A 16,560-nucleotide genomic window follows, 5' to 3' on the forward strand; every position below is an offset into this window, starting at 1 on the left:
CGCGGGCGCTCCCGGCCTCCGCCCCGCCCGCAGCTCCTGCGGGTGCTCGTTGGGCTCCCGCTCGGCGATCACAAACGAATTGCTGAATGTCACGGTAGCTGTCTTACGGAATATTTCGTTGTTTTTCTTCTTCGTGTAGTGTCAGCGAAGGCTGTCGGTGCTTGGGAGGCTTAGGCCAGGCAGAGCTTGATGTGGGGAGCTGGTGGGAGTACGGTGCGGTGCGGGGTATCTGAGAACACGGGAAGGCCTTAGAGGCTGTAGGAAGGAGAGGGAGAGGCAAGGGGGTTGTTTCAAAAGCACCTTGTAGTTACTTCGAAAATCTAACCAAAGCTCCTTTGAAATTCTGCTTGCTAATAGGTGATGCAGTTTGCGTGTTGCGTATTAACTCAGTAATGTTTTGTTTCTATTCAGTTTTTCTTGCATGTCCTGATCGCTAATTAAATTATTAAATAAATTATTTTATTTAGATTATTATTGTTGTTAGATATATTTTTCCCAGCTGCTGGATTAAAATGTCTGCTTTTCAAAAGCAGTTTTTACCCGTTCAGCCCAAGTAGTATTGAACAAAATTTCAACTGTAATGTGACAACAATATGCAGGTCTATTTGTAGGATTGCTTTTGCATTTTTAGGATTTGGGAGAAGGTGTTTTTTAACTGTAAAGATCCTTCTTAATGTCTTCTGTCCATTTTTTTGACAGGATGAAGCAGGAATCCCAGGTATACTAGTTGGAGTTTCTGTAGATGGAAAGGAAGTCTGGTCAGAAGGTTAGTATATGGGCGTAGTAGTTGTGCATGCTGTTGAGAAGCGATGAACGTTTCGAAAATTAACAATTTGGACACACTGATCAGGCTGGGATTTCATCCACTTGATGTCCCATCTCCAGACAGTGGCCAGAAACAGGTGCCTAGGGAGTATGAAGTGATACTTTCTTTGGTAAACGTCAATAATTTCCAGGAATCAATAATTTATTAACTTCCTGAATGTGCTAGTGTATCTCAACAGTTACGTTTAAGGACTTTTCTTCCATTAATTTGTCAGATCGGTCTTTGAGTATACTTATACACTAGGCATACAGCTGTACAGCAGTCTGGTAGAATTGTATATAGGAGGTAAAGAACTGTTCTCCCCACAGGACCTTACTTAATAGTCGAAGTAATAATGGCTCACATTTGGTGATCTGTCTCCCATTTGTGGGCTGAGGTGTAGATTTTTACTGGGAAGGTACTGAGATTTAACAGGTGTCATCCTTCCAGAAATTGCAAGTGATTTTTCTGGTTACACAGTTTAGTTTTAAATAGAGTCTGCTAGTACTGCTCATACCATGTAGACATTTGATGTTTATTTAAAAAAAACCCACCTAACTGTGTGTCTGTTTTCAGAAACATTTTCATAATGTGTTTGGGGTTTTTTGGACAACTTAAATGGTAGTAGTAAATGGCAACATATTTCATTAACATGTTACAGAATTTGAAAAGAAAACCTTTGTAAGTAAGGGTGTTAATAACTTTCTTCCGACAGTCTATTGTTGCATTAACTTTTACATATGTATAAAGCTGACTATAGGTTTTAATTTCTCTTTCATCATGACAGAAGTGAGTTGGAGAGCCGCTGGTACCTTTTGTAATGTGGCCTAATAAGAAAATTGCACTAGAAACTTAATCACAAACTTTCTCAAATCAGATAGCTTTTTCTGGTCTCAAATTACCTAGCAATGAAAGCAGAAGTTTTCATAAGACTTCTGCAGAATCCTTTCCTTGACATGCCGGAAAGTGCCTGGGGGAACTAGTGCCAGGGTTGTGGTTTATCAGCAGGACTGCCAGGTCCAGTAGCAAGACAACTACGTGTGGGAGCAGAAGCCATGGCAGAGCTTTCAGTACCCTGCTGCATATGGATATAGAGAACAACACTGCCTTGAGTAAGGCAGCTGGGAGGTGGGTAACATTGCTCTAGCAGACTTCTGGCTCATTTTGTTGTCTTCTTCCCTTCTTCATGGGGGGAAAAAACTAGGAACAGGTGTAAGTTGCATGTATTCTATGACCACAGTACTAAACCCGCTCTGTTGCTAAACTGATAGGAGTGATTTGAGATTTGGAAGGTGTTTTCACTGAGGGGTACAGCATTTGCATTCACAAGCACCAGGCAAGCACCCAAGTAGCAACTTTACGTAAAAGAAAGGGTCTTGGGCAACTGACATGTCATCTGTTTTATTTCTTGTATTTTAGCAAGTTTTTTTTTCCCCCGAGTAGTTCATTATTAGACTACAGTTTTGTGTAGACAGACATAGCTTGCGCAGGTCTTGCTTGTATTGAAAACTGCAAATATGTCATTACTGCATTTCATTGCTTTTTATGCTGCAACATTACTTGCACAGTTTCTTCAAACCTAGCTCAAACTGAAGATTAGTATGGGAGCTTGATAATGACTTATTAATTCCAGTTCTTGCTACCAGATTTGTGGGTTGGTTACATAGGAAAACACTGGTATGGAGACTATTAAGCTATCTTTTAATTGAAGTCATGCTGAGTGATGTTGAAACATAGTGTATAACACCACTGTTTTGTGAAGCTTTACAGCTTAGGTAATTGCTATAATTTGTGAGTGATTTCCTTTCTCAATTTCTGTATTGATAAAATAACACCCTTTACTGTTTCAACCATTAAGTCAGAACAATAAAAGGAGTATTTATGACTGTTGGTCAGTTATTTTACTGTCTAGATTTTGGTCTCTTTAGTTTTTCTACATTGGATATTTGACCTCAGTAGTGTAAATTTTGGCTTAATCTTCAATCTCATTTATCATTAGGTTTGTTTTGTAGTCTTAATCAATAACTTGGGATGCCATTGGCCAATACAATGGGCTTTGATTGACTGTTCCTACTACCTTAAAATGTTATTAACTTAATTGAAGCAGAAGCAGGGATAGTCCAATGCTTCATGTCCCAGTATAGCTAGAGGAAAAACATTTTAGGGAGCCAGTAAATCTAATTCATTGCAAATAATTAGTTCAGCATGTCTCTATGTAAAATATTTACCACAGTGTTTTTATTTTCTTAAAGGTTTGGGTTATGCTGATGTAGAGAATCGTGTAGTATGTAAGCCAGAGACGATCATGCGAATTGCTAGTATTAGCAAGTGTCTTACAATGATGGCTGTTGCTAAATTGTGGGAAGAGGGGAAACTGGATTTAGATGCTCCAGTGCAGAAATACGTCCCTGAATTCCCAGAAAAAGTCTACGAGGGTGAAAAGGTATGTAATTGTTTATTGGTAACACTTCTTTTGATTTTTGTTCCTGCATTGCACAGCCATAAGTGTACAGGTGCCTGTATCTGGACCTATTCCTGTAAAACACCAAAAACCATTTAGACAAGTACCGATGTTTGCTGCTTGAAAAAGCAGCACTGGAAATTTGGATCTTCAGTTTTATATCAAGTGTGTAGTATGTGCATATACATGTATGTATTTTAACTGGGTTTAATAAATGATATTTAAAAGGTCTTATATCTTTGTCTGTTCCTCGTCATGTTGAATTTTACTTTTCTGGTGATTTAGTGTGCATCATATCTTTAATGAAGAGAGCTCACATTTAAATATTGTCCTTTCTACCTAGGTCGCTATTACTACAAGACTATTAGTTTCACACTTGAGTGGGATTCGTCACTATGAAAAAGATGTTACAAAAGTGAAGGAAGAAAAGGAAAAGGCAAACAGAGCATTTAAACTAACAAAACCCTATCAGGATAAAGAACAAAAAGAAAAAGAAGGCAAAGGGGTTGAAAAGACTGATTCTGTCAAACTGAGGAAAGAACACGAAGGTGAGGTAAAAAGCCGAAATTCAAAACCTGGCAGGAGAGACAAGGAATTTGAGCAAGAAGAGTATTATTTGAAGGAAAAATTTGAAAGTGTCATTGAATCACTGAAGATATTTAAAAATGATCCTTTATTCTTTAAACCAGGTGAGTTTCTATTCATTTAGACCAGAATGTGCTCTTCTGGTGAAATTTTTGTTTCAAATTGTTTTATGTGCACTGAGGGCAGTAGAGTCCAGTAAAGAGTGTTTGTATGGGGTTTTTGTTTTGTTCTGCTCCCCCCCCCCCCCCTTTTTTTTCTTGTGCCCCATTAAAAGCTCAACGGAGAAGTCTTTGGACTGTTCTGCACAAACCATCTGGACATGTAATTGTCTTAAAACTGAGGTAACTTTTGAAGACTGAACTGGTCAGGATTTTGTCAGTTCAATTTTAGATAACAGTCTTGTATAGATATCTTTACCAATCTACTGACTTAAAGAATTGTGCTTATATAGATACTTCTAATGGTGTATCTGCACCATAATCCAGCAGGTTCAACATGTGATGTAGCCAAGACTTAAAAGGTAATACAAAGAGTCCCAGATAATGCAGGGGAGAAGAGAAAGTGGGACGTCAGGGAGAAATAAGACTTTTCTCCCAGCAGCTCTAAGTAATGCAGTAAGTGCTATGAAACATACCAGTTACTGAATTTATAAATGCTAAAGCAGATTATAATTTTGGTAACAAATTTGTACCTACAAAGTATTTTGTAAGCGGATACCAACTTGCTGTATTCATGCTCTGGGCCTTCTAGATAAGAACCAAAAGCAAAAAATTTTAGTGAGGCACTAAACCAGAGCTAAAAAATTCTACAGAAAGACCACAGAATCACAGAATTGTTGAGGTTATTTATTGTTGGAATTATTCAAGTTAATTCTAGAAAGGACTTTGAGGAACTTGAGGTGTAAGTTCTAAATGAGTTAAGTTAACAGGCAAATGATAGGCATTGCTGATAAACAGTAAATAAGTGCATTTAAGGGGAGAGGGGTAGGAAGCGGGAGAAGTTAACCACTTACCATCTTGGAGAATTCTAGGAACCATTTCAAGTAAGAGATCTGTCTCGACTGTAGGCAGTTCGGCAGTTGCTTTATATGTAGATGTTTCATAAAAGGTGTTAGCGCAAGAATGATATTTAAAAAAATTAAACACTGTTTTGTAAATAAATTCTGTTGTTTTAAATAATACACGTTAGTGTTCATATAATCTTTCAGGGTATTCTAGAACTAGAAAACTAGAACTAGAAACACTATAACAGAAGTGATCAAGACCTTTGAAAACCTTGGGCGAGTACTATCCTTGTCTTTCCATCTCTCGGGTATAGACACACAAACAAGTCATGTAGGTGAGCGTCTTTCAAGAAGTAATTTTATGGTTTGCTTCAGCTTTCCAAATCCAGACATCCTTGTTAGAACTGGTACGGTAAATCTTGTGGAAAGGATGTTAAATGTCAGTCTTCACATCTTGGCATGAGACCTGGCTGTACATGCAGATCCCTGAAAATCTTTCAGCGCTGTTCTCAGAGCTACCTGTGCTTAGCAAGCATCTGTGTCTGCTGCAGTACAGAAATTCCTAGCGCCCAGTATCATAAGCTTGTGATTCACATCATATTAAAATTGGGGGTGGAGGGGGAGTCTTTTAATTTGCTATATATAGTTTTATTTGCACATGTGATTACTTAAATTTTATCCTTCAGATTCCATTTAAGCATCGTGTGGCTAACTTTTTTTTCTCTCCTTTCTCATTGTGTTTCTTCAAGGTAGTCAGTTCTTGTATTCAACATACGGCTTTACTCTCTTAAGCGCTGTTGTGGAGAGAGTTTCAGGACAAAAATTTACAGATTATATGCTAAAAATGTTTCGTGATTTGGATATGCTATCAACTGTACTAGATGATAATGAAGCAATGATATATAACAGAGCAAGGTAAACAAGGATGAAACTTTTTTTTCCACAATTGTTGCTCTTTCTATCTTTATTAAGCCAACTGAATTAAGAATGTGTGATTCCCCCCCCCCCCCGGCTAGGTTTTTAAATGAAGTGGCTTATGTTATTTCAAAGTTAGTCATGTAACTGATTTGATGTCAGCATTATGGTATTGGTTCTGTAATTAGCATGTGAAATTACAGAATAGGAAATAAGTATTTCCTGTTGTAAGAGTATATATCGGGGGAGAGTGGCAGGGGTGACTTTGTAGTTTGCATTTTTTTTTGGGTACAAATAAGCAGGTAAGTGTAAATAGAGTAAAATAAAGGAGTCACTAGGAGATTATGTTAGAATATATTGTTACCTTGTTTTGCTTAATATACTGACTTTTTAAGAGTTCCATGGAATTGTAATAGTCTCACAGTAACACCAGGTTTTCATAAATTAAATTGTAGTATCAATTTTAACCAGAATTAAAATTCTGTTTAACACAGAACATGCTTGACCAATTGATTTCTTTTTAATAACTTTAAAAAAAAAAAAAAAACCACCAACAACAACAAAAAAAACCCAGAGAAATTTGTGTAACTGTGGATAATCCATTCCAACATAAGGGTAGAGTTTCTTGTCTTTCTCTCCAGTCTTATTTTATTGACCTACCTGTCTGGGCTCTGAAATTCATTTATTGACTCACGTGTTAAATTTTGGTGCAGGAGAAGAATTCTAACTGAATCACAAAAGCAGGTTATAGAAAAAGTCTCATGAAAATGAGACTCAAACTTTTAAAAAGTTTGGCTTCTAAAATGCTCTCGAAGAATGAAAATGGTGATGAACATGTTGAATCCAAGGTTTATAGTACATGTAAGTGTATCTTTAAAGCGTGTGTACACACACACACACACACACAAAGCAGTTTGTGGTGTTTTAGAGATAGCTTTACTGCTGTATTCTAAGATGCTTTGTGCTGGTATTCTGCTTGCAAATTTTCAGAGGCTCTTTCCGCTGTAGATCTGGATGCTAGTGTTGTTCTCCAATTATCAAGCTTGTACAGTCAAGTTCATTTAAATATATGTGTGTATATTAACCCTTTTATAAACTGAAGTGTGGTAGGAATGAAAGAATTGGGCCAGATGCTGTTTTGGGGGTCTTTTTATGGGCTACTTATTGTTAAGCAAAACTGAGATGCTAATGTGATGGTTTTGCTTCCACAAATAGCTAGCTCGGTGCCTCAAACTAGAACATATTGACATGTTGTGGTTTGTTTAATGGTTTGGTTATACTGTATTTCACTGACATGAAAAAGTGTAAAAGTTCATGTTCTAGATCTTTTAGAGGTGTAAGTCAAGCATTTCAGCGTCTTTGTAACAGGTTTTATTGTGATCAAAAAACTGACTGTAGGGACACCGAGATAATCAAGTCACTGGCAGAGTTGATGGTAGTCTTGGACCATTCGTCTCTTCCTTTGCTTCAACCTCTGATTTTCAGTATTACGGCTTTCAGAAGTTTTTTAAAAGTTTTCCAATATAAGTGCAGACTCGACAGGGAATGTATCTCTGTACTGTTTGATAGTAGGCTTGCCTGCCCCCCCCCCCCCCCCCCCCCTTTTTGTGTGTGTGTGTGTGGTTCCTTTTCACAACTCTCCAGGTAGTACATGGATGTCTTGTGATCTAAAGGCCAAAGGTTGAAATTCATCAGATTATACAGTTATGCAACATTCCTTTTCGTATGTTGTATGAAATGAATCCAGTCATGATTGGACTGTTTCTTTCAAAAGCGTAATTTGGTCTGCACTCCTGTCGTATTGTTCCTGATAGTTCATTCTGCTGTTCTGGTTGGTAGTTTTTAATTTGTATTTTAATGACAGGTTTTGCAAGACTCCTTCATGCTTCTCACTTGTCTTAATAGTTCCAGAATATTCAGTTGTTGTCGTATATGGCAACTCTAATGGGGCAGTGGGATGAAATCAATCATAAATGGAAACTACTGTCTCAGAGCAGTGAAATTTCAGCTCGGTGTCTGATAATCATGGGGTAGTTGTAGGATTCCTCTTTCTTAAAACACTTTAAATCTAGTACAGTGATTTAAGAAAAATCCTGTGTTGTCTGATCTATAGCTTTCTGTCACATCTTTTTACTTGTACATTGCCTTTACTCTTAGTATATCCTAAGAGTAAGTAGAAGGATTAGTACTTTCATTGAACCTAAGCTTCTAACCTAAGAAGTCACCGTAATGTTTGTTTTCCCGTCTGAATTCCTTGTTGATTTTTCTGCAAGAAATATATTTAAGAAAAATATATTTTAAAAAATTCTAACGTTTCATGAGAACAAGCTAATACATGCTCAGTTTGCTTTTTTTAAGGTAGGGCAGCTTAAAATAGTTGTGTGCAGTATCTGAGAATGACAAGTTGAATTTTCTTGAATTCTAGGTGTTATGTTTACAACAAAAAGGGACGGCTGGTAAACGCACCGTATGTGGACAACTCTTACAAGTGGGCTGGTGGTGGCTTTCTGTCGTCAGTAGGTGACCTTCTGAAATTTGGAAATGCCTTGTTATACAGTTATCAAGCCGGACAATTTAAAAATACTAATGGCAAACTTCTTCCTGGGTACCTCAAAACAGACACAGTTGCAATGATGTGGACCCCAGTGCCAAAAACAGAAGTATCATGGGACAGGGATGGTCAGTACGCAATGGCTTGGGCTGTAGTAGAGAAAAAACAACAATGTGGCTGTTGCAGACAGCAGAGGCACTATGCATCTCACACGGGTGGTGCAGTGGGGGCAAGTAGTGTCCTCCTAATTCTTCCTGAAGAGCTGGACTCTGAAGCTATAGATACTGGGCTAGTGGCACCACCTAGAGGAGTAATTGTTAGTATTATCTGTAATATGCAATCAGTTTCACTCAACAGCACTGCCTTAAAGATTGCAAGGGAATTCGATAAAGAAAAAAGGGCACAATATATGGATTAAAAAAAGAGATACGTGTAACTGAACTCACTGTACTGAAACATGAAAAACAAATGGAGAAGGGTGTAATTGGACTCCGAGATCATTAAGAAAATGTGAGGAAAAAGCATCAAAAATTCACTTAATTAACTTCTGCTAGCGGTGCTAAACTTACGTGTAACTGGAATTCATCTCTCAGGGAAGTTCCTAACTTACAGAAAAGGAGAATGTAACAGTCAAATTTGACTTCCTGTAGTACCTGTGTAAATTATCGTTATATTAGCAGGTTTTTTCCTCATCCAGTCAAGCACTTGACCAAGATTAAAAAAACTAGTATTGGTTTCCTGCACTGAGAAGTACAACAAATTGTCTACCTTAAATGTTAAACTTCTGAAAAATTTCACATCTTGATTTGAGCACACAAAGATGTAATTAATTATTCCCACAGTTCCAGTCTGCCAAAACTGTTCAGTATTACTTTTTAAAGAAAAATGGTTTTACTGTTGATTTGTTTTTTCACATAGCGCTTTTCTTATTTGCTTAAAAAGCAAAAAAAACCAACAAAACCCAAATCTTCAAAGCTACCTCCAGAATGCAGATTTATACCAGAAGTACGCTTTTGTCAGAGCTGTGGATTGTTAAGAATTAGAAAAGAATGACGCTAGAGTAATGCAAGTAAAAATCTTTTTGTTATTTAGATGTCTCTCTTCCATTTTTATTGGACACAGAGAATGTGTGAAACTAGTTTACTGGGAAAAAAGGGTATTATTTCCACAGTCGAATATGCCCGAATAGCACAACACGGTAAGCTGTCAAACTGTCTCATTGTTTTTGAATGATACACATGCTAACTTTGGTAGCCAGAAATGGCACTGTATTCTGTAATGTAGATATTCCTTTAGATGTAGGAATTAGGAACTCGCATAACTCTGTAACATTTAAAGCCCATTCTTGAAGCCAGTAGTAGAAGTCTCACAGACTTTGAGAGGTTTTTTTTGAAAACCATCCTTTTTTCCATTTGGAGACCTGCCTCAAGGACTTTTGCACAAGGTTGAACAAGAAATTGTGATAGAGTTCCAAATAAGCATTTTCTAATCTTCAATTTTACTATAAGAATACAATAACATCTGAATATGTTAATTTTATATATTCCATGATGGCATGGAAGTTCTCCATGATCTCCAAAATCTAACCCCACCCCACGTGCCCTGCAGTTATATCAGACTATTTCCAGGCTGAGGCAAAACAGAGTATCCTTCAGGAAAGGTTTGAATACTTACGTCCCTGCACTGTTTAGCAGCTCTGCTGCTCTGAATTTAAGGAGCAAAATGTCTTAGATAACAGCTGGCAGAAGATAGCCTTACCTGCCTCTTTCCCAAGTTAGTGCTTTTTGTATTAACTTCATAGTTGTTACCTGCCCTGTGATGAAAAACATACTATCATCTCTGTTCCCAGTATGCCTATGATTGATAACAACATTTATTACCTAAGACTGACAAACCAGGAAATTTAATATTTTGAAGTGTCAGTGTTTACCTACATTTTTGATTGAAGCTAGTAGGACTGGTTTAGTACTTTCCATAATTACAACCATTCGTGTGCCTTAGAACAGTAAAAGCTTACACCTGAACTATTTGCTTGGGTTTTCTCGCCCACTCACCAAAACTTCACTGTTTTATTCATTAATAATGGGTTGTCTTTATCTCAAGAATGTCACATCAGTAGAGACGAGAGAGAACCTTTCTGAACAAACTTTCATTTGGTCAGGCAATAAATTACCTACTCTTCCACTGAAGTCTTTGAAATTGTTTGACAGTTCCAATACATAAGTACTGGACGTAAGCATCTTCTACAACAGCAACATTTTTTTTTCCAGTCTTGAGCACCTACTAGCTGAGTAAACATTGAGCAGCAGAAGTCATTGCCTGTTTTACACAGGGAACAAGAGTAAGTAGTTCTGAGTTGTTTTCATGTTGAAGAATACATGAATAGACTGAATACAATGAAATAGACTGAATACAATGTTTTAAATATAGAAAAATCTGAAAAGTACGCTGTTATTTTAGGATTTACAACATACTTTTCTTGTATGATGCATCTGTTTTGCAAATGGTATTTATTGTTCTTGAAAACCATTCTGCATATTTGAGAGAAAACAAGTTTCACTCACTGACCATTGTGTTTGGGTTTGGACAAAGATTCAGAATGTAGAAGGCATAGGTTGACCTTTATGCTTGTCTGCATATGACCAAACACTAATAAATGTAAATATTTGAAGTACGTATGAAAGTGAATAATGGTAAGAAGTGTCTACGGCATTTTTAACACCAAGTTATTAATGACAAGTCTCACTCCCCTCATAGAATATGTTTAGCCACCAACTTTTTATATGCGTACCATGTTCTTTTTACTGTATCCCCTGCAACATAAGGCTTTTAAAAAACCTCTGTTGTCACATGTACAGTATTGGAGATGCTACGATGTCTAAATTTCATCTTCTAGTGCCTGGAACAAAATGGGTCACTGACTTTCTCTGATTTGGTATTTACTTAATCATGAGTTCTTATCTCTTAGGGTGGAGGAGGAGAAGGCAGAGATACGGGAGACTAGGAATCAGTCTGGCCTTAGCACATGTATTCAGGTCACAAGTGAATTAATACTGCTACTTTGATCTTTGTTCTGCAGCCAGTTATTTGATGGACTGGCATTAAGTGTGGGAAACTGGTCAATTAAGAGCAGCTTTCATGATAAACTTGCTCTTAAATTAACCTTTATTGTGAAAACACAGTATAGCACTGACATAAAACTGTACTTTTCTTAAAAGGCATGTATACTAAATTGGTGTATCTATTTCTGTATCAAACACCTACTTTTTGCATCTGGTAATTGTAAGTGTTCACAGTTTGAATTAAATAAAACTTATCTTGCAAGTGCAATTAATTGTAATACCAGATTTTGGGGTTTTTTTATTGACTAGAAACATACAAGTTTTAAAAGTCATAAAAAGAATACAGGTTAAATAGAAATTCCCAACAATAATTAGCTTATCAAGACACCTGATACTTTGAAAGAGATGTTGATACATAACTTGAGATATTATTTAGTAAAATAAGATACATGTAAGACTTTGTTTGAATGTTTTCTCGTGGTTTAAAAAAACAAAAAATCCACTTTTTAACAGCCATTTAGAAAGGGATGGCTTTTAAAAACTAGCTAAAAACCTGTTTCCTCATTGCAAAAAGGTAATTATTTAATGTCAGTATTTAATACTGAAGATATGCATGGTTTTGCTGTACTAGGTTTTTTTTTTTTAATGACTGGATACTATTCACAGCTGTTAGTGTAGTTTGCTGACTTACTGTTGCTTACATACCATATACTTTCTCTATACTGAATGCTTTCAGTGTTTCGCAAACGACTATTTTTCCTTTTTTAAATAGATATCTCAGTATAGAATACAAAATGCAGTTTCAAGACCAGATTGAGGGAGGGAAAAAACATGCATTCCAGAAAAAGAGCTGAACATAAGTGAGTAACTTTATATTTTTATTTATCACCATGTTACTCAACACGGTAAAGGGACTAAAGAAATGCTGAAAGCAAATGAGCCATTTTAAATCTATCTAGCCTTTGCAACCCTTGCAGTTAGGGTAGCTGCAGTAATAAAGTATACAAAATGCATTCTTACAGCAGTTTCTGTCACGATATGCATTACACAGCTGTAGCTGATAATTAATGAGGGGAAGGATGTAGCAAGTCCAAGGTTTTTATATTAAATGACACCACCCAATTAACAATACACTGTTTAAAAGTAAAATTATAAGAATAGAGCTCAGTTGTCTACAAACTTGCAGGAAAAACTTGCACTTCATTCATTGAAAAAGAGATTCCAGCTTATTAGGCACCAGTAGCATGTAATTTTTACAAAATCAATCTTAATTACATTGTTGTATTAACAGGCATTTTTAAACTGTTAAGGCTTTCAGGAACACAGATCCAAAACCACATGCCGAAGTGTTCAGTGTTGCTTTCTTCTAAATGAACAGCCTGTAAAGAAATCACACTAGTATAGATATGAGTAGTCCTTAAATTGTTAGACTGCCTTGGGAAATTGCCCACCCAACTTAAGTAGGAAAACCCATGCAACAAACTTAAATTTCATGTACCACAAGAGATGAAGATTTAGCATTTTGAGTCTTCTCTAACTCAACCAGAACAACATGGCTGTCATATAATTCATCTTAAAATAAGGCTAAGGTGTACTATTTCTTTTCTTCCAGATGCCTTTTAAAATTTCAGTCTACTGTTCCATCCCTTAGTGATACAAACCCCAAACTGAAACAGCTGCTAGGAGTGTTGATACCTTTTCAACTGCTCAACAGCCTTACTTCAGGCATTGTGACCTCTCATAAACTACATCCGTATAGTAGCACATGGTGTAAGTACTACTATATGTAATTTGCATATATATTTATCTTTTTGTCCTTTAAACAAAACATGAATAAAATCTGGATTTGTTATTTAATTTTTTTAAACCCTCAAGTGTTTCCAGTGGTTTTCATATACCCCAGACATCGAGTTGCATTTCAAGATACTGGTGCTATACCAGTTATCCGTGTATAATTATCAGTGGTTATCTGTTCCCTTACAATTTACACAAAACAAATTTTGATTAAGTAATATGAGCCAGGGAACTGCCTTACAGTACTACTGTTTAAAAACAAACAGGCAAGCCACCAATGACTAGCAGCGGCACAGAATCACTTTGGACTGGCAAAAGTACCCTACTCCTTTAATGGTGCTTTTTAACCATCTAAACTTAGCTCAGAATTAAATAGGCAGTATTTATTACAGATAGGCTAAAGGAAACAACAGTCAAAGCACCTAAAATCAAGTATGTTTGATCACAATGTAGCTGCTTAGCTGCCTGGCATACCTGTGTAGCTGTTTAAAAACAAGAATCTGAAGAAAAATTTGCAATTCAGGGCCCATTAACAATGTTTTTACTAGCCAACTCTAAGCAATTTGCAAAATAAGCGTTCCAGTATCAGTTTTCAAAATCAAAGCTAAAATATTTGCAGGCTGTCAATGCATTTATGTAAGTGGAATATTTAGGTTGCTAAACATTGCCCCTTACCTTCTGTGAGCCTGGCTTTCCCCCCAGTAGGCTGACACAGGACAGTGGAGCACCCTACACAGAGAACTACTGTCTGAGCATGGCTGAATACAGTGGTGATCTTGTAGCATCCTGGAAAACAGCATTATTAAACTTTCCATTGAGTATTTCTAGCATGATTTTTTTATTGTATGTGTAATTGAATCAGATACTCTAAACACACCTGTCCAAAAATTGATCTATATTTCATTACACAGTATACCAAGTAAAACAAAGCAAAACATTGTTATTGTGGTCTGAAGTACTTGCTTTTACTAACATGCATATGAAAGCAAGTTAGTTAACTGAAACTGTTATGACTCCCCATATGAAAATCAACACAGCCTGATGACTGACAAGCCCTGTAGTATGTCTCCTGCAAAAAAGTCGAGGAGTTCTAGACTAGCCTTCTCTGCCAAATAGAAGAACCCGTCCAGCTAGAGAAGTATTTAACTTGTAACAGTAGAACATTGCTGTTGACAAAGTCTGGCAGCTGCGAATGTAAACACTGCTGTTCAAATCTGTGTTTGCTTTCTGTTTAATAATTGGTACACATAAGGCATGTGCTTGGTTGCATTCTACAAAGCTAGCATCGTATTTAAACGAGAAGACTTGCACAGAATAACTTCACTAATTCCAGATGCAAGAAGAGGCACCAGCAACACTTGGTCTACAACTTCTAAATTCTATGACTTAAGAAAGAATGGAATGACTCTCATGGCTTACACAAAGGGATTTTCACTGCTTTCGTTCTTTTCCCTGAAAAGTACTTTTAATTAGGCAAGAGGAATTTTGGGAGAGAGAAAACTTGTAAAGGATTTCATCTAGATGTGGATATAGAAAATAGGCAAGTAAAGGTGAGCATAGGTTCCATTTTTAGCATGTGTGGACCAGAAAGATAAGATAGAATATATGCTGTGAGGAAGGTCCTCAGAAAGCTCTCTGACAAGACAACCAGCTGGTAGAGAGAACTCCTATTAGAGTAACAGATTTCTGCTTTGTTTAAGTCACAAATAGTAACTGCACAAATCTGTTTGCAAAAAACTGCTAGCAGCTAAAATTTAACTGTAGCAAGTGTTGTGTGTCCCCCCTGCCATGAACGTGAACTTGCATGTTGATGAGTTTTTAACTTTGTGGATTTTGCAGGGAAACGAGCCCAATCCATTTCAGTAACTAGGCAGCAACTTCCAACAACACTGAATGACGCATAAGGCCATCTGATATTTTCAGTGCCTCGCGCTTAGGACTCTGTCATTATTGAAGCTCTCCTGCTTTGCTCTATATATCCCTCAAACTCAATAATCAATTAATCCAACAATAATGAAAATAACCAGTGACCTCTGGGCCTACGTTGACATGAACTGTATCTTAGTATATGCATGCATGTACACTGGTTTGAAGAAAGTTTAAAAAAAAAACCCAGTGGCTTAGCCTTCAACCATGTTATTTTTTTTAAAGTAACCACACTTTACTTTCAAACGGTTTTAATGAATTTACCTCACTTTTAGATGGAAAACAATGTCCTGGAGCTTCTTAGAAATCTAAGCTACTAAGAAAGAGTAAGATAAGAAAATCTGAATAGAGCAACAGTTCCCTGCTTCTAGTCAGTAAGTCTATGCATTTTCTTACTGCTCTAATCTTATACTGCAGTAGTTTCTAGGAGGTAAGTTACCACACTTGACAATTTCTGTGCCTTGATATGCATGTAGCTGTGCTGATCAAAGCAGTGGGTCACTGGTAGAGCATTCTTCTGTAATTGTGCTAGAAAATCCCATGTTTTAGTTTATAAAAGAGGAGTTGGTTATACAGATGTTTCCAAGCCAAACTAACGAAAAATCTGTGAAAAGCGGGCACAGGCAACACCTTAAATATAACCCCTGCATATGCGAGCTAGATGTCAGCTTACTTCTTAACAGCAACATGCGAAAAAGGCAGTTGTGTATGTTTTACTTTCTATGTAAAGTCCCAGTATGCCTGCCTATATCCTCGTCAAAGTTCTTCTGGTTGCTCTTCCAGAATCAACCCACATACAAAAGGAGGAAAACAATGTTGTCTTCTATTTGAAACTTGTGCCGTGGATGCTTTAAAGCATCCATTTCATCTCACTTCTTATACATGCAAATCTGGGGGTTCGGTTTTTTCCCTACTTGCTAGGATTTCATAAAGGAAAAAACCCAACCAAAAAAAATTACCTCATGCCAGACTTCCAGAAAAGAAAATAAAAAGCTGATTGTTTAAATTAACTTTTGAAAAAGGTTGAAAGCACTTTTATTGTTAAAAAAACCCAAAGCAATATAGACTTTCTCTACAGAACAGATAAACCACAGTTAGAATAGAAAAAAATTTAAAACCCCAGACCTTTTATGAACCGCATACAAAATCAGTTTCATTGCTCCTGTGAGACAGAAACATTCTGAATATTTACCTGGGCATTTTACATCCATAAAGTAGGAGTTTGGGCTCTGCACAAGCCGTTTCTTTTTGTGCTTCCTCCTCTCATCCTCTAAGGAGGGATGCACTAGATCTTTAGCCAGCTGGGTAGGACAAGAGGAAAAACGCGCGGCGTGTTGAACAGCGCTCGGGCGGACCGGATGCCGCCTTCAGCCCGTTCCCGAGCAAGGCCCTAGCGGTACGGCCAGCCTCCCCGGCGGGGCTGAGGGTGACGGGGATAGCGAGACCCCTTCTCGGGCT

The 16,560-nt window shown here is 37.1% G+C and overlaps 2 protein-coding genes across 2 annotated transcripts in view; one reads left to right on the forward strand and one right to left on the reverse strand.

Moving 5' to 3' along the window:
- LACTB (lactamase, beta) overlaps positions 1–11,650 on the forward strand; it is a 22,485-nt gene extending 10,835 nt beyond the window's left edge. The window contains exons 5-10 of the mRNA XM_009330098.1: positions 140–218; positions 700–766; positions 3,058–3,248; positions 3,610–3,955; positions 5,604–5,769; positions 8,195–11,650. Coding sequence (XP_009328373.1) covers positions 140–218; positions 700–766; positions 3,058–3,248; positions 3,610–3,955; positions 5,604–5,769; positions 8,195–8,738 — 1,393 coding nt within the window. The 3' untranslated portion in view covers positions 8,739–11,650. The remainder of the gene's footprint in view (positions 1–139; positions 219–699; positions 767–3,057; positions 3,249–3,609; positions 3,956–5,603; positions 5,770–8,194) is intronic.
- Positions 11,651–11,662: 12 nt separating this feature from the next.
- Positions 11,663–16,560, reverse strand: part of RPS27L (ribosomal protein S27-like) — a 5,593-nt gene continuing 695 nt past the window's right edge. The window contains exons 2-4 of the mRNA XM_009330099.1: positions 16,295–16,403; positions 13,852–13,962; positions 11,663–12,761 (exon numbers count right to left, since the gene is read on the reverse strand). Of these exons, the coding sequence (XP_009328374.1) occupies positions 12,733–12,761; positions 13,852–13,962; positions 16,295–16,403 (249 nt within the window). The 3' untranslated portion in view covers positions 11,663–12,732. The remainder of the gene's footprint in view (positions 12,762–13,851; positions 13,963–16,294; positions 16,404–16,560) is intronic.

Source organism: Pygoscelis adeliae, unplaced genomic scaffold (genome assembly GCF_000699105.1).
Source record: "Pygoscelis adeliae isolate BGI_AS28 unplaced genomic scaffold, ASM69910v1 Scaffold298, whole genome shotgun sequence".
NCBI classification, from domain to species: Eukaryota; Metazoa; Chordata; class Aves; order Sphenisciformes; family Spheniscidae; genus Pygoscelis; species Pygoscelis adeliae.